Source organism: Passer domesticus, chromosome 8, assembly GCF_036417665.1.
Source record: "Passer domesticus isolate bPasDom1 chromosome 8, bPasDom1.hap1, whole genome shotgun sequence".
Classification (NCBI taxonomy): domain Eukaryota; kingdom Metazoa; phylum Chordata; class Aves; order Passeriformes; family Passeridae; genus Passer; species Passer domesticus.
The window spans coordinates 10,190,073-10,214,986 of record NC_087481.1 but is presented as its reverse complement, the minus strand read 5'-3'; the positions used below and the strand labels follow the sequence as shown (position 1 = coordinate 10,214,986).

Below are 24,914 nucleotides of genomic sequence, written 5' to 3'. Positions count from 1 at the left end.
CCCTGGCAGGGAAATTCCTTTCTCCTGGTGTCCACTTCGGGCCTCCTCAGCTGCCCTTGGTGCCATTATCTTTCTCAGGATCATTTAAATATGAAGCTCCAGCCTCTCTGAAACCACCCTTCAATCCCTCCCAGGCTACTCCTGTTCTGTCCTCAGTCTCCACACCACTGAGCCCAGAGCCATCAGCCTCTCCCTGCTGGTTATGTGATGAGGCATCCAAACCTCATCTTGGGAGATGTTTGGGTCCTCTCCAAGATGTGTGAAAATGGAAAAATAGTGGTCAAAGTTACGTTCTCCCAAATCTTGCAGTGACAGAACAAGGGTCAATATCTCTAAACCGAATGAGGGTGGATTTACATTTGTTAGAAGGAGAAATATTTTAAATGATGGCAGTGGCACAAAACTGCAACTGTTTTTCCAGAGAACTGCATTCCCCATCACAGGAATTGTCTAAGAGCAGGAGCTTTGTGCAGCCTGACCCAGTGAAACCCTCTGATCCCCAAGCACAGAATTCCTGTTGTGTGGGTTCTCTGATGTGCTGGGTGCCCTCAACGCTTCTGGCCAGAATGTCTGCTGAGGGCAGCCAGGCTGCTGCAGGGGCAGTGACCTCACAGCCATCACCATGGCAGCCCTGTCCCCTGGGCCTGGCTCTCCCCTTTCCTCTGCCCTTCCCTTGTCTCTGCTGGCATGAAGAGTTTTGTCATTCATATCTTGTCCCCAAGTTGCAGGGGCCAATGGCTTCCCAGGCAGGCTCCTGGAGCAGAAGTGGCTTTTCAGAGCCCAGGCAGAAATGAGCCCTGAGGCAGCAGCTCTGCAGTGCTGGCCACCAGGCTGGGCTGCCAAGGGAGGCTTCTGGCCATGCCCTGCAAGCAGCTGCTGCTGCCAAGGTGCCTTTGGTGCCTCAGGCTCTGCCTGGCACAGCTCCCAGCACGGCACTCTGCCCTTGTGCCCGAGCCCTTCCCTGTGCTGGGGCTGGCCTGGGGCTTTTCCTGCAGCGGGACCTGCCCTGCTCCTGGCACAGGAAAGGCAGTTCCTGCTGGAGCAGGAGGCTCTGCCTGCAATGGGCTCCAACAACTCCAGCCAGGCCCTGTTTGCAAAGCCCCCAGTTAGAAATGAAGGAGGGGGTCATGCTGCTTTTGGGGTGAATAAAGTTGAAACCAGCCTGACTCCTCCATCTCAAAGTTCCACATTCTCAGAGGGAGCTGGAGCTGTGGCAGAGCTGGAAAAATCCCCAGAGAAAGGAACAACCAAGGGACAGCACTGAGAGCTTCTGCAGAGCTGCCAAGATGGACAAGCCTGGGCACATCTGACTGACAGGGCAGCACTTCAGACTAGAAAAGCCCCGTCCCAAATTTTAACAGCAGCATCTCCTGACATTTCCCTTCTTGCGGAGTGTGGAGATTCCTCCCTGCAGTGGGGACACTGCTCAAGGTCACAGCTCCAGGCTGAGCCAAAGGACTCAGTCCCACCATCCTTGTTCTGCTTAATTACTAGTTTTGCTTTAATAAAATTGCTTTGAAATCACTGCCTAGTGCTCTATACAATATAATATGTTACAGCTCTTACACCTTAGAATAAATATTTCTGATTATTTTGAAGATAATTGTTTCTAATCATTACCATTATAGAATATATATATAAATACCTCCAGCTTGCCAGCCTTAATTCTGTGTGACAAATTCTATAAAGGTCTAATTCCACCTTTATAATTCTTTACATAAAAATTCTTGAAAAGTCTAGGGCTGGGGTTGGAACCAGCTGTTCTAAGGCTCCTCTCACACCAGGGATTTACAAATCCTGGAGGTCCTTGGGGGTATTTGGGAAACCGTGGGGCCTATTGGGGCTCCTTTCTGCACCTCGAGACCCAACAGGAGCCTCTGTAATAAACTTTGCCTGCAGCTCCCACTCTGCCAGGAACCTCTGTGAATGGGACATCCCAGCTCTTTGGCAGCCTGGGGACTCCTGGGATTTCACCATGGAATGGCTGTGCCTGCCTCTGACCACAGGGCTCTTTACCAACCCCAGAAACCCCTGGGAGGTGTCCATAGAGCCCCTGTCTCTGCCTGTGACATTCCAGCTCTTGAACAGCCTGGAGACTTGGAAAGTCCCCATGGAACCCTTCTGAGGGCCTGTGACAAATCTGATCCTTAGCAGGCAACCATCACCAGGACCCTGTTGGAATGGGTCATGGGATCCCAGATCCACAGAATTGGCTGAGCTGGGAGGGACCCATCAGGATCCTGGAGTCCAACTGCTGGCCCTGCACAGGACACCCCAACAATGCCAGCCTGGGCCTGGCAGCGCTGTCCAAATGCTGCTGGAGCTCAGAGAGCCCTGGAGCTGGGAGCCTTCCCTGGGGAGCCTGGGCAGTGCCCCAGCAGCCTCTGGGGAAAAACCTTTTCCTGAGATCCAACCTGAGCCTGCCCTGACTCAGCTGCAGCCGTTCCCTCCAGTCCTGTCCCTGGGCACCAGAGGGAAGACCAGGGGTCACACCAGGGCTGAGAGGGACAGAGACCCCCACGGCCTCCCCAGGGATGAGAAGGTCGGAGAGTCCCCGCAACCCCGAGCACCCTCAGTGGTGAGAGGGATGCAGAGCCCCTGGTCCCCAGCCCTGCACAAGCATTGCCTGAGGCCAGCGGGATGGAGACCCCTGAGCATCCCCCAGGGCGAGGGGACAGAGAATGCCCTGAGCACCCCATTGGCATGGGGCTGAGAGGGACGGAGAGCCCCCAGGCATTCCCTAGGGTGAGAATGATGGAGACGCCCTGGGGAATGGCCTGGGGTGACAGGAACAGGGACACCCCCTGGGGGACAGGGACACCGCCTCAAGAACGGCCTGGGGTGAGAGGGACAACCCCCCCCAAGCCCTTCCCAAGCATCCCCCAGGGTGAGAGGCACAGAGACCCTTCCAGCATCCCCTGAGCACTGGACAAAATAAACTTGGCAGAAATCAAACTTCAATCTGCATAAATCACTTGGATGAAGATTTGATTTTCTCACAAGTCACATGTGAGGAAAATACAAATAAATCCCAAATTTTAATAAACCAACAACAGAAGCAATTCTGTGTCAATTCCAAATTTCATTGGTTCCTGCACAGCTCCAGCTCAGCTGCTGGAAGATTCTGATTTAAAAAAAAAAAAAAAAAAAAAAAAAAAAAAGTGAAAATTTGACCCAATACAGATTATTGAAAGGAAGGAAAAAATCTGTGTGGCTGTGACAAAGGTGACAGGGACACAGAATATAATGATTCTCACATTTGGCAAAGTCCCCAAGCCTCAGAATTCTGGAGTTATTCAGGAATTTAGCTACTTGAGCTGGGCTTCTTCTGGGACGTTTAGTAGCCTTGTGTTCCTCAACCTGAATGAACCTTGTCAGCCTCAATGGTAACATTTGCTCACTTTCCTCCAGTGATTTAATAAATATTTCATGGAAAGACAACAAAATATTTTCCTTACACTGGCCACCCACAACAGCCATTTTCCTCATCAGTTCTCCCACAAGTCGCTCAGAGGAATTTGCATCCAAGTTTCCAAGAGGTCCTCTGGAAAGAAAGAGCCCTCCTCCAACAGAGGAGGGAACCATGCTGTTGTCAAGGTCAGAGAACAGTGCCTGAACTCACTGTGCCAAAATATTGTACACAATCTGGTTAAGAAAATTGTTAGAGATTCTTCTGCCCCAGTTAAGGTGCTAACGAGACCAAATGCAAAGTGGATTTTATTGAACAGTAAATGTGAGGTAGAGAGAGATGGAATAAAAGAGAAAAAATGGGGGAGGGCAACAGAGTGGCAGGGACAGAGACCTCCCCTGGGGTGCAGCAAGTGTGACATTGTCCCCTGTGTGCATGGCCTTCCCGGGGTGGCGGTTTTACACCTGAGCCAGTTTGGGTAAGGGGGGTGGTGTTCACCTCCCCAGCAGGGATTACCCCACTGTTTCAGGTTGCAGTGCAAGATGTAACCAAATGCATGTTTTCCATCACCATCTTCACAAACTGTTATAAACAGGGGGGGCAGTGTTCTTTATCTCTTCCATGACTCAGCCCTGATAACGCCTTCCAGGGGCTCTCTTCTGTGAATGGGCCATTGAGTGTCCCTGCAGGACTGGTAAAATGACATCATCCCATTGTGGGATGCTCCGCCCAGGGGAAGGAGCCATCCGTTACTACCTGGATATAAGCTGAGACTTGTGACACCAGGAGCACCTTGGCTACTGTATTCCCAGAGGACAAGAGCTCCATCACCAGCACTCGACCGTCAGAGGAAGACCAGACACTTCTCCAGGATCACTGCTTTGACAGAATCACGATCATCACTGCAACAGGACTGCAACCACCATTTAATGGGACTGCTCCCACCACCCTGACCAACAGGGTGGCAGGTTATATCCTGACTCTGTCAGTTTAAGGCAGTGTTTCTGTATCATTGCCTTGATCTTAATTTTCTTCTTAAATTGTAATTCTGGCTTAGACTCTCCTCCTGGTTTGCCCTCAAACCTGTACAAAACTCAATGCACTCATCTCTTGTTTTCCTCCCAAACCAGAATTTCCCATCCCCAAACCACTGCCAGATGGAGAAGAAGGCTGCGAGGAAGAGGAAGATGTCCCAGGACCATCAGGTAGGTGAGGAGGAAGTCAGTGCCTCTTTCTCTCTCTCTCCTGCTCCATCTCCCAGCTCAGCATGGCCCGTAGCTGCAGGACAACCCCTCTGCCTTGGCCATCCTGCTGCGGATGCACTGGAGGTATCTCGTTCCCTTTCCCTCTGGCATGGAGGCAAAGCCCATCCACTCCTTGTCCTTTGTCCCCCAGACAAGAAGCTGAGGACGGAGACCAGACAGGATGAATCTCCACGGCAGAACCTCATGGAAGAAGCTGTTTTGAAGGACTCCATGGCACAGGAATCGAACAGGGAGGTAAAGCCCAAGAGATCCCACAGGATGAGGGCCTGGAAACCCAGCCCAGGGTGCTCTGAGGAGGAAAGACCCACCCTGTGCCAGGAAGGTGGACAGAGCTTCAGCCAGGGCTTGGAGATGGTGTTCCATGAGCAGCTTCATGATGGGGAGAAGCCCCACAAGCGCTTGGAGTGTGGGAAGAGCTTCAGGCAGAGCAGCAATCTTGTCCGCCACCAGATGATCCACACTGGGGAATGGGCCTATGAGTGTGGGGAGTGTGGGAAGGGCTTCAGCTACAGCTCAGAACTCGTCAGGCACCAACGCATCCACACTGGGGAGAGGCCCTATGAGTGTCCTGACTGTGGGAAGAGGTTTCACACCAGCTCCAATCTCCTCCTGCATGAGCGGATTCACACGGATGAGAGGCCCTTCCGCTGTCCTGACTGCGGGAAGGGCTTCAACCGCAACTCCCACCTGGTCACCCACCGGCAAATCCACACTGGGGAGAGGCCCTATGAGTGTCCCCAGTGTGGGAAGAGCTTCACCCAGAGCTCGCACTTGACGAGACACCAACGGAGGCATCGTTAAGAGAAGCCCTGCAAATGCCCCAACTGCAAGGACACCTTCGAGCCTGGCTCCAGCTTCATACCCAACTGGAGGACCCACGTTGGGAAGAGACCTGTGATCCATGCTGGGAAGACACCTGTCCCTTCTCCTGCCCCTGCCAATGACATGACAGGGGATCGATGAACATGAGATTCTGGCCAGGGCCGTGTCATTATATCCACTCCCTCCTCAGGTCATTGCCGGGGCAGGAAAGGGTCTCTTTCTCTCTCCCTGAGGAGAAGGGTGTCCTTTGCAGGCAGGAGGAAATATGTGGCCAGGATGACACAGTGAGTTGTGTTTTGGTTTTCCCTGTAAATAGTTTTTCTTTTCCCTTTTGTTAGCAGTATTGTTTCTGTTCTTGTTTGTTCTTTATCTCGTTGCTCTTCCCAATAAATTTTTCTTATCCCAGGCCAGGATCTATTCCTTTTGCGCATTCTATGGGAGGCAGAAGGGCAGCAAGCAGCAGCATTGTTTTAGCCGGAGCAGGAATCTGAGGAATCTCATTCCTAAACCCCAGCCCTTGGAAACCGAGCATCCCAGCTGGTCCCAGCCCTCCTGGCCATGGCAACAGCCTTGGGAGCGGGTCCCTGGCTGGGGCTGTGGGAACCTCTTCCCTCTGGTGCCCAGGGACAGGACTGGAGGGAACGGCTGCAGCTGAGTCGGGGCAGGCTCAGGTTGGATCTCAGGAAAAGGTTTTTGCCCAGAGGCTGCTGGGGCAGTGCCCAGGCTCCCCAGGGAAGGGTCCCAGCTCCAGGGCTCTCTGAGCTCCAGCAGCGTTTGGACAGCGCTGCCAGGCCCAGACTGGCATTGTTGGGGTGTCCTGTGCAGGGCCAGCAGTTGGACTCCAGGATCCTGATGGGTCCCTCCCAGCTCAGCCAATTCTGTGGATATGGGATCCCATGACCCTGGGGATGGGGCTGCCAATGGTTGTCATGGCAACCACCCCTGGCATGGGGTCTGCATGGAGCTGCCAAGGGACTGAGCATGGCAACAGGGGGCTAGGGATGGTTGCCATGGAAACTGACCATAGTAACAGGGTCTTGGTGATGGTTGCCATGGAAACTGACCATGGCAACAGGGTCCTGGTGATGGTTGCCTGCTAAGGATCAGATTTGTCACAGGCCCTCAGAGGGGTTCCATGGGGACTTTCCAAGAGTCTCCAGGCTGTTCAAGAGCTGGAAGGTCACATTCAGAGACAGGGGCTCCATGGACACCTCCCAGGGGTTTCTGGGGATAGTAAAGAGCCGTGTGGTCAGAGGCAGTCACAGCCATTCCATGGTGACATCCCAGGGCACCTTGGGCTGCAAAGGCACCCATCTGTCACAGGCACTCACGGGGTGACATCCCAGTGACATGGTGACATCCCAGGAGTCCCCAGGCTGCCAAAGAGTCGGGACATCCCAGGAGTCCCCAGGCTGCCAAAGAGTCAGGATGTCCCAGACACTCACAGGGGTTCCTGTCATGGACACAGTGGGAGCTTCAGGCAAAGTTTATTAGAGAAGTTCCTTTTAGGACACAACATGCAGAGAGGATCCCCAATAGCCCTCATAGATTCCCAAATGTCATCACTGATTCAGAGATTACACAGACTCAGACCAGAAAGCTAAGGGCTAAAAGCTGCCTATTTATTCAATCCTCTTCTTTCACACCTTGGTTTGCTACAAGTGGACCTCATTGGTCATTTAATCAACACATTTCACATGATTGGCTAATTAAGACAACACCCTTCATTAAACATCTTTATGGAAAAAAAATCTTATTACAAATACCATCTATGGATAGTTTACAATTCTTTCTCTCCAGCTCCCTAAATGTTCCCAGACCAATTAATGGGAAACCTGATCTTGTTTTCTCCGTCTCTGACCAGAGTGCCATATCCACACCCAAATTCCCCCACGGACCTCCAGGCTTTCGAAATTCTTTCTGTGAGAACAGCATTGGAGGAGCTGGTTCCAATGTCATCTCCAGACTTTTCAAGCCTGCATGTGTAAAGAATTATCAAAGTGGAATTAAGCCTTTTTAGAATTTGTCCCACAGGATTAAGGATAGCAAACCAAAGATATTTATATAAGTATCTACTATGGTAATGATGAGACAAAATGATCTTAATCAGAAATTTTTACACCAAGATACAAGAGTAACATATTAATTTATATAGACCACTCGGAAGTGATTTCAAAGCAACTGTATTAAAACAAAACCAGTAATTAAACAGAGATTGATGTCTCTCCCCCAGACCAATGATCATGGGCATATCTCTTTGGTGTAGCCTTGAGGAGTGACCTTGAGGGGTGCCCCCACTGCAGGGAGGAATCTCCACACCCCCCCAAGAAGGGAAATGTCAGGAGACGCTGCTGTTAAAATCTGGGACAGGGCTTCTCTAGTCTGAAGTGCTGCCCTGTCAGTCAGATGTGCCCAGGATGGGCCAGCTCAGCAGCTCTGCAGAAGCTCTCAGTGCTGTCCCTTGGTTGTTCCTTTCTCTGGGGATTTTTCCAGCTCTGCCACAGCTTCAGCTCCCTCTGAGGATGTTGAACTTTGGGATGGAGGACTCGGGCTGGTTTCAGTTTTATTCACCCCAAAAGCAGCATGACCCCCTCCTTCATTTCCCACTGGGGGCTTTGCAAACGGCCTGGCTGGAGTTGTTGGAGCCCATTGCAGGCAGAGCCTCCTGCTCCAGCAGGAACTGCCTTTCCTGTGCCAGGAGCAGGGCAGGTCCCGCTGCAGGAAAAGCCCCAGGCCAGCCCCAGCACAGGGAAGGGCTCGGGCACAAGAGCAGAGTGCCGTGCTGGGAGCTGTGCCAGGCAGAGCCTGAGGCACCAAAGGCACCTTGGCAGCAGCAGCTGCTTGCAGGGCACGGCCAGAAGCCTCCCTTGGCAGCCCAGCCTGGTGGCCAGCACTGCAGAGCTGCTGCCTCAGGGCTCATTTCTGCCTGGGCTCTGAAAAGCCACTTCTGCTCCAGGAGCCTGCCTGGGAAGCCATTGGCCCCAGCACCTTGGGGACAAGATATGAATGACAAAACTCTTCATGGCAGCAGAGACAAGGCAGGGGCAGAGGAAAGGGGAGAGGCAGGCCCAGGGAACAGGGCTGCCATGGTGATGGCTGTGAGGTCCCTGCCCCTGCAGCAGCCTGGCTGCCCTCAGCAGACATTCTGGCCAGAAGCTTTGTGAGGGCACCCAGCACACCAGAGAACCCACACAACAGGAATTCTGTCCTTTGGGAGGGGGTTTCACTATGTCAGGTTCCACAAAGCTCCTGAACAGGGACAATTCCTGTGATGGGGCATCCACTTCTCTCAAAAAGCAGTTGCAGTTTTGTGCCACTCTCATCATTTTCTCTTTCCAAAATTGTAAAATATTTTGTTCTTGCAAAAAAAATGTAAATCTGCCCTGATTCAATTGGACATAATGACCCTTTTTCTGTCACTGCAAGATTTAGGAGAAAATAACTTTGACCACTATTCTTCCATTTTCACAGACTTTGGAGAGGACCCAAAAATCTCCCAGATGGGTTTGGGGGTCTCATCACATAACCAGTGGGAGGAGGCTACATGCTCTGGGCTCAGTGGGGTGGAGACTGAGGACAGAACAGGAGTAGTCCGGGAGGGATTGAAGGGTGGTTTCAGAGAGGAGTTTTTCTTGTAAAAAGCAGCTAGAGAAAGAAATAATGGCACCAAGGGTGTGGAGTGCCCCTGCCCCATGAGGTAGGGATTCTACCCAGACAGACACCATTGGGCAAGGGGCGTGATTTAAAGAGGATTCTGCCCCTCCACCCTGTGGGGTGTGCCTCTGCAAGCCCAGGAAAAGACACTCCACCCCATCTGGTCAAATAAGGAGTGGCCACAGAACATTTTTCCTTTTCTGTAACCTCGTTGGTTCAAATTCTACTGCAAAGTCCCCGCCACACATTTTTCCATTGCTGGTCCTCCCCGATCCACTCCTTTGCAGTGCCCTGCTCCTTCTGCTATTGGACCCCGACCCTAAACTCCACCCCTACCCTGTCATATAAAACCCATGACAAGCCACCACCTCCTCTCCCCCTTCATTTCTTGTCTTGGTACCTGGCACAATAAAGGATCCTGGGCTTTGCTAAACCAAGACCCATCCTGTTGCCTTCCTTTCCCTGCTGGTCATCGATGCCTGCCTGAGGTCTGAGACTCTGGGGTCTGGGGGAGTCGTTTTGCTGCTTACTGCAGTGGAACACAACACAAGGGCAGCTGGGGAGGCCCAGACATGAAGAGAAAGGAATTTCCTCTCCCAGGGCAGGGCTGTGGTGCAGAAGGAGCCTGGAGCAGCCCAAGGCTTTGTGTGGGCAGGCAGAGGCAGGCAGGAGGCAGAGCTGTCAGCAAAGGAAGGGGCCAGCCAGGTGGGGCAGCCGGGGGATGACGACAGCCTGCAGGGACAGAGGCGCAGGGCAGGGACACCGTAGGACAGCCTGGGCTGCACAGGGCACAGGGATGGGCAGCAGCTGCAAGGCCCTGACAGAGCCAACTTGGGCAGCACTTTGGCCATGGCTGCTGGCCCTGGGCCTGAGCCAGGAGCAGGAGACAAGTGACCCTTGCAGCCCTGGGGCCTCATTGCCTCCTTGTCCCTGTTCAGCAGCCTGGCAGGGGCTGCCCCATGGTGCTGCCTTTGGCATTGCACATCCCCACATGCCAGAGCCCATCCCGGGAAGAGCCCTGAGCAAGGAGGGAGGGACAGGATCTGCCTGGCCAGGGGCTGGGACTCAGGCCTTGGCCCTTTGCATTCCTGAAACACATCCAGGTTTGCTCAGCACCAGAGACATCTTTGCCTTGTTTGTCCACAGCTGTCATCACTGCCTCCAGTGTTCTGCTCTGGCTGCAACCTGGGGACACTTTCTCAGTTGTGTCCTTCGATGGGAACCATTAACCCTTCAAGGAAACTTCTCTGTTTCAATCTGACTTTGAGATGTTGACAGGGTTTTGAGCACACTCTGAGGGACTGAGTCTGATGCAAAGAGCACCAAAGCCCCAGAGGGTCATTAAAGTCCTTGTGCTGTGTCTGTGCTGCTGAGCTGGGCCGGGCTCCTGGCCCAGAGGCAGCTCCTGGCAAGGGCAGCGCTGCAGAGAGACAGCTCTGGCCAGGAGCAGCTCCTGTGCACAGCCCAGCAGGGCTGGGGCACTGCCAGGGCAGCTCAGGGACACCAGCAGGACACAGCCAGAGCTGACAGGGGCTCAGCACTGGCAGGGGCTGGGGGATGTCCCAGAGGGGGCTGTGTCACAGCGGCACCTCTGTGGCTGTGTCATGGAGGCACAGGGCAGCTGTGATGTCAGCAAGGGGCTGTGTGACAGCACAGAGTGGGCTGTGTGAGGTCACAGACTGGGCTGTGACATCACAGAGTTTGTTGTGTGAGGTCATAGAGGGGATTCTGTGACATCGCAGAGCAGGCTGTGACTTCATGGCATGGCTGTATGACATCATAGGGCAGGCTGTGAGGTCAAAGTGTGTGCTGTAGCATTTAAGAGTGCCAGTATGACATCACAGAGAGGGTTTTGTGACATCACTGAGGGAGTTGTGAAATCACATAGCTGTCTGTGATATCATGGAGTAGAGTATGAGGCCATAGAGCAGATCCTGCCATCATAGAGGGTGGCTCTGTGGCATCAGAGAGTGGGTTGTGACATTCTAGGTGACTGTGTAACATCATAGAGCAGGCTGTGACATCACATGGTGACATTGTGACATCGCAGACTCTTCTGTGACATCTCAGTGCAGCTGCATGACATTCCAGGGTGACATCCCAGAGTTGGCTCTGTGACACCAAAAGGGTGCTGTGTGACATCATAGGGGGCTCTGTGACATCACATGATGCTGTGTGACATCACAGGCTGACTGTGTGACTTCATAGGGGGCTCTGACATCACAGGGGCTGTGTGATGTCACTGGGGAGGTCACTCTGCCCCAGCCCCCCTCACAGTTCCCCCAGAGCAGTCCAACGCTGCTCGTGCACAGCGGGGTCCCCTGTCCCCCCAGGTCCCCCCGCTCCCGGTGCTGCAGCCTCCCCCAGAGGATGTTCCACGAGATCGACCCCAGAGCCTGACACGGGGACGGGGGGCCGGGGCCTTGGGGGGTGGGACAGGGGGACAGGGACCCCCCGGCAGCATCCCTGTGTCCCCCAGGGCCAGAGCCTGGGCCAGGGCTCCTTCACCCTGTTCTGAATGAGGGTTTGAGAGCGCTGAAAATATCCCCAGCATGGGATCAGCAACAACCAGATTTAATATTAAGGGACAGCACCACAAACTTCCTTGGCAAGACACATTGTTGACTGGACTTCAGGCACACCAAAGAAACAAAGCAACAAAAAAACCAAACAAAATTCAGGCAATTGAACCAGAGATGAACTGAGAACTGTCCCTGACTCCGTGTGTGACACAAGGACAGTGAGGGCAATGGTAAAAGGAATACGGCCTAAAAGCGTAACAGAGCTCAAACGTAACAAGACTTAACTTGTACCTCAACCTTAAGTGATAACTTCAGCTTCACAATTTAGCAAAAGAACAGAGCTTAACAGTATTTAACCTAAATTATAACCTATGATTTTTCAATTTAATAGAGGAATAACACTTAATGATGTTCAGCTTAGCTTATAGCATATTAAACATAACAACTTAGCAAAAGAACAACTCTTAGCAGCATTTAATGTCACTTAGACCTTGTGACTTAACCTTTCTTACAGGCCTGACTGACTCAGCTATCCAAGGCACTCAAACCCCTCTGAGAGCAGCATTTCTGCCACATTTCCCCAGCACATCAGGTTTGTGTCCTTTGAGGGACCAGGAACTGGTGAGACTAGAGGCACAGGAAGGTTTCTCTTCATGGAAAACAAAAAATGTGAACATGATAAAATTTAATAAACATCAAAAGCCTTCATTCAGTTTCTTGTGACATCCCAGCAACATCTGACATGTGCACCATCCACAAGGGATTGCCATACAGGAAGGATTTTAGACAAAGACATAAAAAGAGGTGATAGAAAAGATAAAACTACAACTAAGATGCTGACTAAGGAGGTATTTAAACTTCTGAAAGATTGGGCAATTCCCTGATGCTCAAATCATGAAGCCAATCAAGGATGATGCATTGGAATCAGCAGAGAGCATCTGGAGGAAGACTTCTGGGAGCAATGTGAAGGACAAGGATCCAGCTGCTCTAAATGAAGAGATGTCCTTAGACATGGCCATTTCAAAAGGAGAGCTGGAAACACCTAAAGGAGGGGGTCATGAAATATTAGAGTGAATGATGTTCATGGCAAAGATAGAGGGGAAGATCCGTATTTCTCCACTTGCCATAAGTAGAAGAATCTAGTAGAATCAGGAAATTTCTGCTCCTGGTGGGAAAACTTTGCCATTTCTTAAAAGTACTCAAATGACCAAGATAATAAAGATTTCCTTGTATATTATGAAATGTACAAATATTAAAACCTGTGCCCCTTTCCAGGCAGACATCAGCTGTGTGCCCATAAACAGGCAGTGCCACTTGTGCCCTGAGGTGTCCAGCTGGGATTGCATCCCTCCAAGAGCACCTGAGGGAGAGCAGAGCACCTTGCAAGCTGCAGATTGTCCCTGACAGCCCCACAGGGCTCCTGTGCCATCAACATCTGCTCTGCTCCAGTCTGAAACAGGGCCCAGCATGGTGCCGGGATCATCAGAGAGCTGAGGTGTGTGCTGGAATTCAATGCCCTCCCCATCCCGCAGCAGCCCTGCATTTCCCTGCTCCGGCCTGGGTCTCCAGCACAGCCATGGAGGCTCTTTGGGCTCCTGACTGTTCCTGCAGCCCCCAAGGGCAGCTGAGCTCTGCCTGTGGCACAGTCAGCCCTGGCCAGCGCAGGCCATGCTCAGCAATTGCTTGTGTGTGCCTGGCCTTGCTGTCAGCCCCGGCAGCGGGTGCGTGGCCCCTTGGTGGCCCTGTGCTGGCCCAGCCATGGTGGCCCAGCCCCTGTGCAGGCCCAGCCCAGGCCAGGAGCATTGCGGCTGGGAACGGCCCCTGTGCCGTGGTGCCCACAGCAGCCTTGGGGCTCTGTGCCCCATGGCCTCCCTGCTGGGCAGCCTCTGCCAGCTCCTGCAGAGCCCCTGGCACCTGTGGGCCTGCACAGACAGCCCTGGCCCGGACTCTGCTGGCCTCTGGGCCAGCAGAGAGGCCGGCCAGGGCTGGCCATGGCCGGGAACAGGCCCTGAGCCCCGCAGGAGGATGGAGCTGGGCCACAGCCAAACTCAGCCCAGGCCAAAGCTGGGCTCAGCAGCCAGGGCTGCCAAGGGCTGGGCACAGAGGCTGGCACTGACAAATGTCCTGGGCCCCCTCCCTGCTCTGTCCATGCCCCCAAGGGCACAGAGCAGCCTCCTCTCTGGGGCACTTGCCTCTTTTCAATGCCTTGCACAGGCACTGGCCCTGCCCCACAAGGCCTGGGCTGAGTCCTGCCCCTGCACGCCCAGCCAGGCTGAGATGGACACTGATGGTTTCTGGGGCAGGCTCTCTGAGCCCAGCCCAGCTCCCTGCAAGCTCTGCCAGCTGCCCTGAGCTCTGGGCAGCACCAAGGGCCTCTCCCCAGCCCAGCCCAGCTGGCTCTGGCCCCACAGCTCTGCTCAGGCCAGGCTGCTCTGGCCACTGGTCCCACGGCCTCAGCCCCTGCCAAGGGCACAGCAGCAGCTGCAGCTCACACAGGACTCAGCCCCAGCCATGGGGGAAGGTGCTGGGCAAGGCCAAAGGAGGCTCCCTGGCTGCCCTGCTCCCCTCTGGCTCAGGTGCTGAGAGCTCTGCAGCCCCTGCTGCCATCCCATGTGCCCAGGGCAGCTCAAGAGCCCCGGCCTTGGGGCCCTCAAGAGCTGCTCCTGCTCCAGGCCCAGGGCCCATCCCAAAGCTGGGGTAGCCACAAAGCTGTGCCCATTGCTGTTCATTGCTGCTCTGATGGGGATGGATCCTCAGCCACTTGGAGGTTGATGATGAATTTTCCTACTCCAGAGTCCTCTTCTTTCTTGAGCTCTTCAGTTCAGGAATTCAGTGAGAAACGCTCATAAACATTTGTTCAACATGCCCAAAGAAGAAAAGCCATTTGGAATAACAGAAGTTTTCAAGTTTTCTGTAATTAATTAGACAGATATCGGAAGTGTATTCAAAGTGTATATACTGTCTTGAAAACAATGCAGAGAGAACAGTTTGTTCTGTTTAATTTTTTTTCCTGTTTATAGATTGATATAAGCAATGTCCAGTTGATATTGACCCCCAGCACCTTCTAATGCAGACTGAATAGGTATGAAAATCAAGACCCTTCATGGCTGAGAGTCAATCAGACTGTGTCTCCTGCCCCCTCCCGACCATTTCCCTCATCCAACCCCTGGCACTCCTATGGACCAGGAATGGTGTCACCAGCAGGACCAGGAGAGCAATTCTTCCCCTGTGCTGGGCGCTGGTTGGGCAGCACCTCGGGTGCTGTGTCCAGTTCTGGGACCCCAAATTTAGCAAGAACGTGGAGGGGCTGGAGTGTGTCCAGAGAAGGGCAACAAGGCTGGTGAAGGGTCTGGAGCACAAGTCCTGTGAAGAGAGGCTGAGGGAGCTGGAGTTGTTTATCCTGGAGAAGAGGAGGCTCAGGGAGACAAGGCAGTGTCAGGGCACAGGTTGGACTTGATGATCTCCAAGGTCTTTTCCAACCTTGCTGATTCTGGGATTCTCTGAAACCACCCTTGCAGCAGGTGCAGGATGAGCCCTGGGCCTCCTCTTCAGAAGCTCCAGCAGCCCAGGCGCCTCAGCTTCTCCTCCTAGGCCCAAAGCCCATCCTGTCAGTCCTGCAGAGCCTCTGCAGCTCCTCCTCATTGCCCAGAACAGGGAGCCCCACACGCAGACACAGCACCCTGGCCTGGGGTGCCTCTGGCAAGGGAGCAGCTTGAGGCACTGCAGGAGCCTGCAGACAATTCCTGCAGCACTTGGAGGATGATCCTGCTCCCCAAGGGACATTCCCATGGTGCCAAGTCAGGAACTGCAGTGGGGAGTGGGGCCAGAGAGGAAAGGGCAAACAGGGATGGGCTGTTTGCAGGGCAGGGAACAGGGCGTGGCAAGAGGAAGAATTTGGTACAAAAACAAAGGGGAAAAAAAAGCAAAGGTGAAGCCAAGGAAATGCTGAGGGCAGTTTGGGGGTGGCTGTCAGGCAGCCCTGGCTCTGAGTAATAGCATCTGCAGTGGAAGAGGAATCTCCCAGCTAATGGGAACAAACTTTCTGGCTGACTGCAGAGGCCAGGACAAAGCTGAGTGCTTTCCCTGGTGTCCCCCAGCCCTTGCTAGCCCCAGGGGCTGATGGCATTTGTGCTCCCTCAGGTTCATGTCCCCACAGCAACAGCATGGGGGTGCTCCTGCCTGCTCTGTGCAATGCAAACAGGGGCTCCTGAGCCAGTGCTGCCGTGGCTGTGCCTGCAAGGATGCGGCACCTGTGTGAGCTGGGGGAGAGGCCAGGGCTGCAGAGGGGGGATGTTGTTGGCAGCTCCATGAGGATGCTCTGGGACGCTGCCCTGGGCTGTGCAGCGCACTGGGGATGGATCAGCCCCTGCTCTGCTGCTCCTTCCCGTCTCCCCCAGGGCCCTTGCACAGCCCCAGCCATGCTGTTTGCCCCCAGCCTGCCCACGGCCAGCCTGGGGCTGCTCACCCTGGGGCTTTTCTGTGCTGACATTGGCCTGGCCGTGTTCTTGAGAGAGCCTGGGCAAGGAGCCTGGAGCCCCCAGGGCCTGGCCTGAGGCGTCAGCGCTGCCCCAGCAGTGCCCATGGCCTGTCCCTGCTGCAGCCCCGGCACTGCCACCCCCAGGACTGTGCCCGGCCCCGAGAGCACTCAGGCCCTGCAGCAACACCAGGGCCACCAGGGCAGCGGGGCAGGGCCACGGCAGCAGCACTGCCAACACCAAGTGCTGCTGCTGCTGCTGGGCACAGCTGCTGGGCCAGCACTGCTCTGCCCCCAGCTCTGCACACAGACATTGCTGCTGCAGCTCCGGAGAAGGCAAGAATAGTGGGATCTCTGCAGAAAACTTTGCTGGGTGATCCTTTGGTTCCTTTAAAACCTTTGAGACTGCAGCCCCTCATTGTCACAGTCTGTGGCCACAGGGAAGGTGGAGAGAAACAAAGTCAGAGATGCCAGAAACAATCGTCTAGCTTTAGGAAGAATATTTAAAAAGGAAAATGACAGGGAAATCAAAGAACCAAAGCAAAAGAGCTATAAAAGATGACTTTTATTACAAGTGATTTGCCGAAATTGGCAATCAGTTTAATGCTTCCTAAGATGTCCAGTCATCAGTCTCCTCACTGCAGCCTTGAGCTCCTGGTTCCTCAGGCTGTAGATGAGGGGATTCAGGGCTGGAGGCACCACTGAATACAGAACTGACACCAACAGATCCAGGCATGGGGAGGAAATGGAGGAGGGTTTCAGGTAGGCAAGTACTGCAGTGCTGAGAAATGCATTTCTCCTGCATTTTCCCTTTTCAGATTCTTTCAGTCATCTCCTGAGAGGTACAGTTTATTCTGGTGCATTTAATGAATTGATTGTACTCTTGATTTAGATGGAGACTGTGGAATTGTTTTCAGATGTAGAAGAATCTGAAGTGAGCACAGAAACAAACTCCCTGTCAGCCCATTTTCATCTTCTAGATCATTTTCAAGATGTCCTTGGGGGTGTTGGAATGATTATCACACAGCTCTCCACTTCTGGCTGCAGGCTCTGCAGATTGTTTCTCTGCATTCAGTCAGGCTTGCATTCCCTAAGAGTTCTTGGTAGCCTGTCATCTTTTCTTAGGGTAGAACAGTAACAATGAAAACCTTACCAATGGCACAACTGCCCAGCCCACAAGGAAAAGAAAAGAACAAGCTGTCAAATTCTTCAAATATTTGTCCTGCTTTGCTGCAAGTGTTGTGCTGCACACACAGTGTGGAAAGCTGCAGTTGGTGGCACACCTTGTGACAGAAGCTGCACCTCGTTCTTCAGGAAAGGTTCTTGGAAAAAGCAAACAGGACTGAGGAGAAGATTCTGGAAAAACTGAAAGAGCTTTTAAGAAATTAAATGAAAATTGAAACAATTCAAGACGTTTTTCTCGATTTATTTTTATGCTCCCCTTTTCCATCTTGCACTAGTTGTCCATCCCATTAATTCCAAACAGATCTCACCGCTAAGATCCACGAGTTGGCAAGTTTTGGACATTTTAAGATACCATGACCTGCACACAGTTTGACTTCCCCTGTTTTTCTTGGAAAGCAATGTTGGAGAGGTAAGTGCAGTGTTTGTGTCAGGTACAAATTCTGCATTCAGGGAATGCGCTCTGAGAGTGTTTGACCCTCAGCAGGGACAATGCACAGCAGGGACCGAGGGGATTCCTGAGCCACTGTGCAGGAGTCCAGACTCTGGCTGAACTCGGCAAAGTTCCCGTGTTTGGACAGGCTCAGGGGCTGCCCTCGGGGAACGTGGGGCTCAGGGCGGGGGCGAGCGGGCAACGGACAAACGGACACGGGGACAAACAGCCCCGGAGCTTCAGTTGCAGCAGCGGCAGCAGCAGCAGCGGCAGCGGCAGCAGCGGCAGCGGCAGCAGCAGCAGCAAGAGAAAAAACTTTAGATTCCGTTCTCCTCTCCCACTCCCTCTCCCTCCCCGCTGTCCCGTACCTCTCCCGCTCTCCCTTTCCCGGTCTCCCCTCCTCTCCCCGCCTCCCTCTCCCCGTGCCCGGCCGGGCCATGCCCCCGGCCCGCCCCCGGCCCCGGGCGGGGCTGCCCCGTGCCCGCCCCCGGCCGTCCCACCGAGGTCTGGTCCCAGCCCGGCTCTGGCCGTGCTGGCGGTGGCGCTGCTGGGCGGGGTTCAGTGCCTGGGGCGGCATCGCCGGCTTTTGGCTCCGCCTGGCCCGACCCCGACCCCGACCCCGGCCCCGGCCCCGGCCCCGGCTCCTCCCGGGGCCCGCGGAGGACACAGGCGGCCCCGCCGCTCCCGCCGCCTCCTCTGCGGCTTGCCCGGCCCCTGCTCCGCCGCTCGGCAGCGCGGCCCCCGGCCCCGAGCCGCCGCTGTCCCGTTGCAGGGAGCGAACGCCGGGGGATGGCCGGGCCGGGGCGGGTGAGGGGCGCTCGGGGGCCGTTGCTGGCCCCGGGCCGAGCGCTGACAGCCGCGTCCCGCCCGCAGGGAAGGCGCAGCAGCGCCTGCAGGAGCGGTACCGGCTGGGCTCGCTGCTGGGCCGGGGCGGATTCGGCAACGTCTTCGCAGCAATGCGGCTCTCAGACGGCGCCCTGGTGAGCGGCGGGGCCGGCGGCGGGCGCAGGAGGAGGGGGTGGAGGAGGAGGAGCAGGGGGGAGGAGGCGGGCAGAGGATGGCACTGGGCAGGGTGGACAGCGAGCTGAGCCCTGTTCTGCACTTGGCTTGCAGGTAGCCATCAAAAGGGTGCCACAGAACCGCGTCCATCACTGGGGTGAGCTGGTGAGTGAGCGAGGTGCTGTGCTGGGCAGGGATGAGCCGAGGCCCGGCAGGGTGGGAGCCGCCAGGACGCCTCGAGGGAGAGCGGGCATGGGGCCAGAGCAGGGTGCAGAGCATCCCGGGCTGGCTGAGGGCTTCCTGACTCCCGGCACGGCATCAGGCCCACTGACAGCATCGTGCTCCTCCCGCAGCCCGACGGCACCAGCGCACCCCTGGAGATTGTCCTGCTGGACAAGGTGTCCAGTGGCTTCTCCGGTGTGGTCCAGCTGCTGGAGTGGCTTGAGCTCCCCAACGACATCTTCATGGTGCTGGAGCGGCCGGAGCAGTCTCAGGACCTGCACCATTTCATTCGGGCATGGGGCTTCCTGTCCGAGGAGGTGGCGCGGCAGCTGTTCCACCAGGTGCTGGAGGCCGTGCGGCACTGCACCAGCTGCGGGGTCCTGCACCGCGATATCAAACCAGAGAACATCCTGGTTGACCTGGCCACCGGGCAGGCCAAATTGATTGACTTTGGCTGTGGCACCTACCTGCAAGACACAGCCTACACTCACTTTGCAGGTGAGCCTACACAGGGCTGTGCTCCCCCTCCTGGCATCTCACAGCCCAAGATCTCACAGCCCAAGCTGGGTGTGGCAGCGGGGATTCTCCCTTTTGCTGCCACTCAGGGGACTGAATCTGCAGCTGAGTTGCTTTAGAGCAGGGCTGGGTGGGGAGCCATCTTCCAGCCCTGCTCGCAGCCTTTGCCCACCACTGTGCCCAGGACTGGGGCTGGGCTGGTGCAGCCAGCCTGACAAAAACAGTCATGGGTCAGGGTAGCAGAGAGGGAGGTCAGAACCTGTGCCCCAGCTGGTTTGGTGTGCAGGCAAGAGGAAGGGCTTGGACTGCTCAACTTGCCCTATTTGTCTTGCCTTTATAATATGTTTGGGTCAATGCAGACAGGGAGAATGAGGGCATGGTTTTTCCCCAGCACGCAGTGGGTATTTCCTTTGCATGTCATGGTCAGGCCTAGCCAGGGCTTCCACTGTCCCCTTCCCACACCGGTGGCTTCTTTTGCAATCCCAAGTTTGTACACCAGTCCCAGATGCTGGTGAGAGGACAGTGGTCACCCTGTGTGCCACTGATGCAGCCCCCACACGCCCAGGGATGCTGGGGCCAGGCTCTGGGAGCAGCAGCATCCCCCTGATGAACTCCATCTGTATTCCACAGGAACACCATCATACAGCCCCCCGGAATGGACCCGCTTTGGCTGGTACCATGGCGAGCCAGCTACCATCTGGTCCCTGGGCATCCTGCTGCACGAGATGGTCTGTGGGAAGATGCCTTTCAGGAGGGGCTGGAACTTCAGCTGGGGCCAGCTCTCGCTGCCACAACGGCTCTCTCCAGGTGAATCCTCTTCTCTGGGCATGGGTGCAATACCAGTGCTGGGAGACAGCAGCGGGCTCGGGAGCATCCCGCTCTGGCAGCTGCTGAGGAGGTGGCACATGTCCTGCTCTCCCCCAAAACCAAGAATTGATGGGAAAGTTCAGGCCCAGCTCTGAGCGCATCCAGCATGGCCTGGGCATGGGAATAGTGGGGCAAAGCAGACAGGAGCCTTCTCCAGCTGACGGGCAGTTTCTGGTTTCTCTCCCCAGAGTGCCAAAATCTGATTGGGTGGTGTTTATCCATGCACCCGTTGGCCAGACCCTCATTAGAAGAGGTGTTCTGTCATCCTTGGATGCAGGATATTCATCTGCCCTAGAAGAAGGGAGAGAGCCACAGGCACACTGTGCTGCAGGGCCCTGGTAAGTTACAGCTGCACACATGCCTTGGCAATGAGAAGCAAAGAAAGCCAGCCCGTGTCACTGCACCAGGGTCATGGGATGGGAACATGCAGCCCTTGTGCTGGAGCTGAGCTGCTCTGCCCAGCCCTGGTGGCTGCCATCCAAGCAGGTTTTGCTTGTCCTGGTTCCCTGACAGCTGGGGCCCTGGACAGAGCCCTGACAGCCTGGTCTCACCCCAGGGAAGGAGAAGGAGCCCCCAGAGTAGCTGTACCGAGGGAGGCTGCTGCTGCAGGAGACAGCGAGGATGACATGAAGGATGACATGAAGGATGACAACCTCTTCCTCAACCTGGCCACCAGCAGTTGAAGGTGATGCACTTTGATTGTGGCACCTTCTTCAAAGCCAAACTCCACAGGGAATTTGCAGATGAGTCCACACCTGGGGAAATGCTCCCAGATTTGGGCATTGCCCAGCCTGGCTGGGAAGCAAAGGTTCCCCCCTTTGCGGGGGCAGATGCAGCTGATCCTTCAGTCGGCTGCCCAGCTGCTTTTGGCAGGGCTGGGGGCATGGGCTGGGGTGGGTACGAAACGGGAGTGGGCTCCTGGTCCTGCCAACAGCTCCCAGCACCCACCGTGCCTCAGGCTGGGGCTGGGGCTGGGGCTGGGGCAGCCAGCCCGACACAAACAAACCCCTGTGGTGGGAGCAGAGGTGGGACTCCAGAACCTGTGCACAGGTGCTTTGCTGTGCAGGCAAGGAAGGGCTTGGGCAGCTCCACTGCCCTGGTTTGCTTTGGGATCACGGTTATTGTGGGGGACAGTGCAGGGGGAAGGGAGAAAACCTGGGCGTTGCTCACACATGGCTGGATTTTTCCCTGGCATGCAGGGCTTGGGCCTTCCTCAATCCCCTCACAGAGATATGATTTTTCCCTTTGTTCTTTTTTTCCCTTTTTGTCTGTAATCTATTTTGAACAATTTGTTGTTTGTTTTTCTAGAGGAAGCATTCTGGTTGGTCCAGTCTGGATCAGGAAGTGCTTGGGAGCAGCTGTGGCGTGGATGGGCCGTGCCCTTGGAGCAGGCTGAGGACATCGTTTGGGACCAGCTTTTCTTCCAGCCATGGATGGCATGAGGTGGGTCCCCGTCTGCTTGGCAGGGTGGGATCAGAGCTTTTGGGAGATGGCAGCGAGCACAGGAGCATCCTGCTCTGGGCAGCTGCTGAGCAGGTGGATGTGCCATGGCTGGCTGCAGGCTGGGCACATGTCCTGCCCTCCTGCCCTGCTCCCAAAGGCAGCACTGATGGGCAGCTCTGGGCACAGATCTGGGCACAGCCAGCATGGCCTGGGCACCACGGGCAGCTGGGACAAGGGGACAGGAGCCCTCAGCTGACGGGCAGTTTCTGCTTTCTCTCCTTGCAGCCGGGCTCTGCGGATGCTGAGGCTGCTCTGGGCTCTGCCAGGGCTCTGCTGGAGCTCAGCACCGGGCCGGAATCAGCCAAAGAAGAAATGGTGTCACCTGCAGCACAGACTTGCTTGAGCATTTTGGCAACACAGCTCAAGTTTGCAGAGTGTTCACCTCCCAAAAATTAAACTTGTTCAATACCTTCTGAAATGAAATCAATCTGGGATGACTCCAAATGACATTTTTCAGCTTGCTCAAGATGTAGCTCAGCCCTTCTCTGAACAGTTCTCTCCCCCACCTGCCTTTTACTTCTCAACTGCTCCCTTTTTTCCCCCAGTGAATTCCCAGCCCATTGCTGTCTCCATCACTCTGTTGCCTTCCTTGATGCCCCTGACCACAAGGAAGGCTGAGCCCCAGGTTTAGGGATTCATGCTGTCACTGGCTGAGGAGCAGTAATGTTTCAGAGGTCCAGTGGCATTTTAGTGTCATTCAGAGCCACTCTCCAGCCCTCAGCTCTCCTCACTGCTGAGTTCCCACTCCCTTCATCCTTGCAGCAGGATGAGCTCTGTGAATCCCCTTGAGCCTCCCCACTCTTCCCAGCCGATGCACCCACCTCAGTGAGGCTGAAGCTGAAGCTTCTCTGTCTCCTCTGGCACTCCAGTCCAGTCCCCTGTGTGGGGAGCCCCAGCCCCAGAGCACAGCACACAGCAGTGCAGTCCAGGCTGGAGCAGCTGCCCTGCAGCCCTGGCTTGGCTGTTTGTGGCAGCTGAATGCTCCCTGTTTCCAGCTGTCCCTGCAGGATGGCCCCAGGGCAGAGCCCAGCCGGGCTCCCACTGCAGCCCCTGCAGCTTGGGGCAGACAGTGCTCCCAGAGCTGAGGTTCATGGGGAGCACCCGGAGCTGTGCCTCGCACTCAGTGCTGGCAAGTGTTGTGTTCTCATCTCCTGCAGCCTGAGGGGAAAACAACCTGTCCTGCCAGGCCAGCACTGCCCCTCTGGGCAGAGACAAGGCTGAAAGGCTGTCCCATTCCAGAGGAGCTGGCACTGAGCCTTGGCAGTGCCTGGCAGGGCTGGAGCCGGGTCTGGCCTGCTGTCCGGGACTCGCTGCCCACCAACCACCCCCACCCACCACGCTCCATCCTCCAGAGACAGAAGGGTCTGTGTGTGCCAGGGGTTCTTGGATGTCTCTGTATCCATGGGGAGAATGCTCTGTGTGTGCCAGGGTTTCCATAATGTCTCTGTACCCATGGGTATGGGATGAACACGGACAGTGAAAGTGTCAGTCACGTTGCTTGCACACTCCTTCCTTTGTGTACAAGACACATCCATGCACACCCCCACATATTGGTATATTAATAGAATAGGGATGGATAGAGACTTCGCACAGAGCTCTAACTTTGGCATAACCCACCCTTTAGCCAGAGACCAGGGGATTTTTGCCCCAGCTCTGTGTGAGATGTCCAAGAGCTGAAGGAGCGGCATTCAGAAGCAGTTTAAGGATTTTTACGCCAGAAGTAGAGCTCACAACCATCCATAAAACTTTCCATATTCATTGGGATGGGCTGCTGGTTCTTTAGGAATATGGCCCAATGCAGACATGAGACTTGGAAAAATCCCAGCTCTCTGTGGGTTTGTGCAAAAGGGGGAGCAGCACAAACACTTTGTGCCTGCCCGGGGGACACAAGGTCCAAGGAGCTTTGGTGGCAGAGGGTGACCTGGGCTGGTGGCAGGTGAAGTTCCATTCCATGACATCTCAGAGTGGCACAGGACAAAGATCCAAGTACACCCAACCCCACTCATGAAGTCCTTGGAATGCTGCACATCCTCTAGGAAAAGCTGCTGTCACACAATCCATTGGGATTTATAACTTTCATTTGCAACACTTTAAATCCAAATTTCAAACTGCAATATTTTTACACTCAAGACACAGTAATGCATAAATGCCTAATAAATCTTTCAATTTCTTATTGATTCAATCACAATTTCAAATAACATAATATTGCAAACAAAACCAAGAATCTTTTAAAAAAGTGATGCTGAGGTCAGTAATATGGATCCATGCCATCAGAACATTTACAGAGTAACTGTGTTCTCTTTTTAAAAAGATCAGTTACCTCTTAATCCAAAGTTAGAAAAGATTTTCACTACACGTTTGTTTTTTGTTTTTATCTTTCATGTTTTTTTATTTTCTTTTTTGTCCAGTGTTTTTAACAGAGAACTCGTCCTACAAAAGGAATGTACAGCAAAATGAGAAACATTTCTGACAAACAATGAAAATGTCGGCTCCTCCTCTGTTTACTTTTCTCTGGATACCCTGAAGAAAAAAATCTAGCAGATAGGAGCAGAGGTCTGAAGTGTTTCATTTGGACTGAGCTGGAGTTCAGCACTGCTGACATCCTGATCCAGTCAAGAGCTGCAGAATTCTTTTGCAGATCTCGAACTCTGTGTTTGCAGGCACAGCACCTGCAGTGCTGACGCACCAATGCACATGAATAACTCCGTTATTCCCTCTCAGAATTCGGGCTCTGCCCCAGCAGGAGGTGCTGCAGCCCTATGCTCCTGGTTCCCACGTGGAGCAGCTCCCTTCCTGCTGGCTGAGCTGCTCAGGCAGAGCCCGGCAGCTCCTGGCCCTGCAGGGCTGAGGCTTTTCCCCACTGCTGGGCACAGACTGACAGAGCAGCACTGCTGAACATGGGGGCACACCCAGACGGACCAGGAGCAGCTGCCTTTGGCCACCTGAGGCTCCAAGGCCCAAACACTGAGCAGGCAGGGCTGGAAGAGACTCGCAGGCTCCCTGGTGGCTGTGCTGCCCCACCTGTGCCTGGCCCAGTTTTGCTTGG

At 54.7% G+C, this 24,914-nt stretch overlaps 1 protein-coding gene across 1 annotated transcript in view; it reads left to right on the top strand.

The window, feature by feature from the left end:
- The window catches only part of LOC135305588 (zinc finger protein 436-like), a gene marked incomplete at its 3' end in the record, with an annotated part of 81,437 nt that overhangs the window by 9,020 nt on the left and 47,503 nt on the right, over positions 1 to 24,914 (top strand). Inside the window, 3 exon segments of the mRNA XM_064429325.1 lie at positions 4,540 to 4,614; positions 4,805 to 5,470; positions 10,717 to 10,724. Coding sequence (XP_064285395.1) covers positions 4,540 to 4,614; positions 4,805 to 5,470; positions 10,717 to 10,724 — 749 coding nt within the window.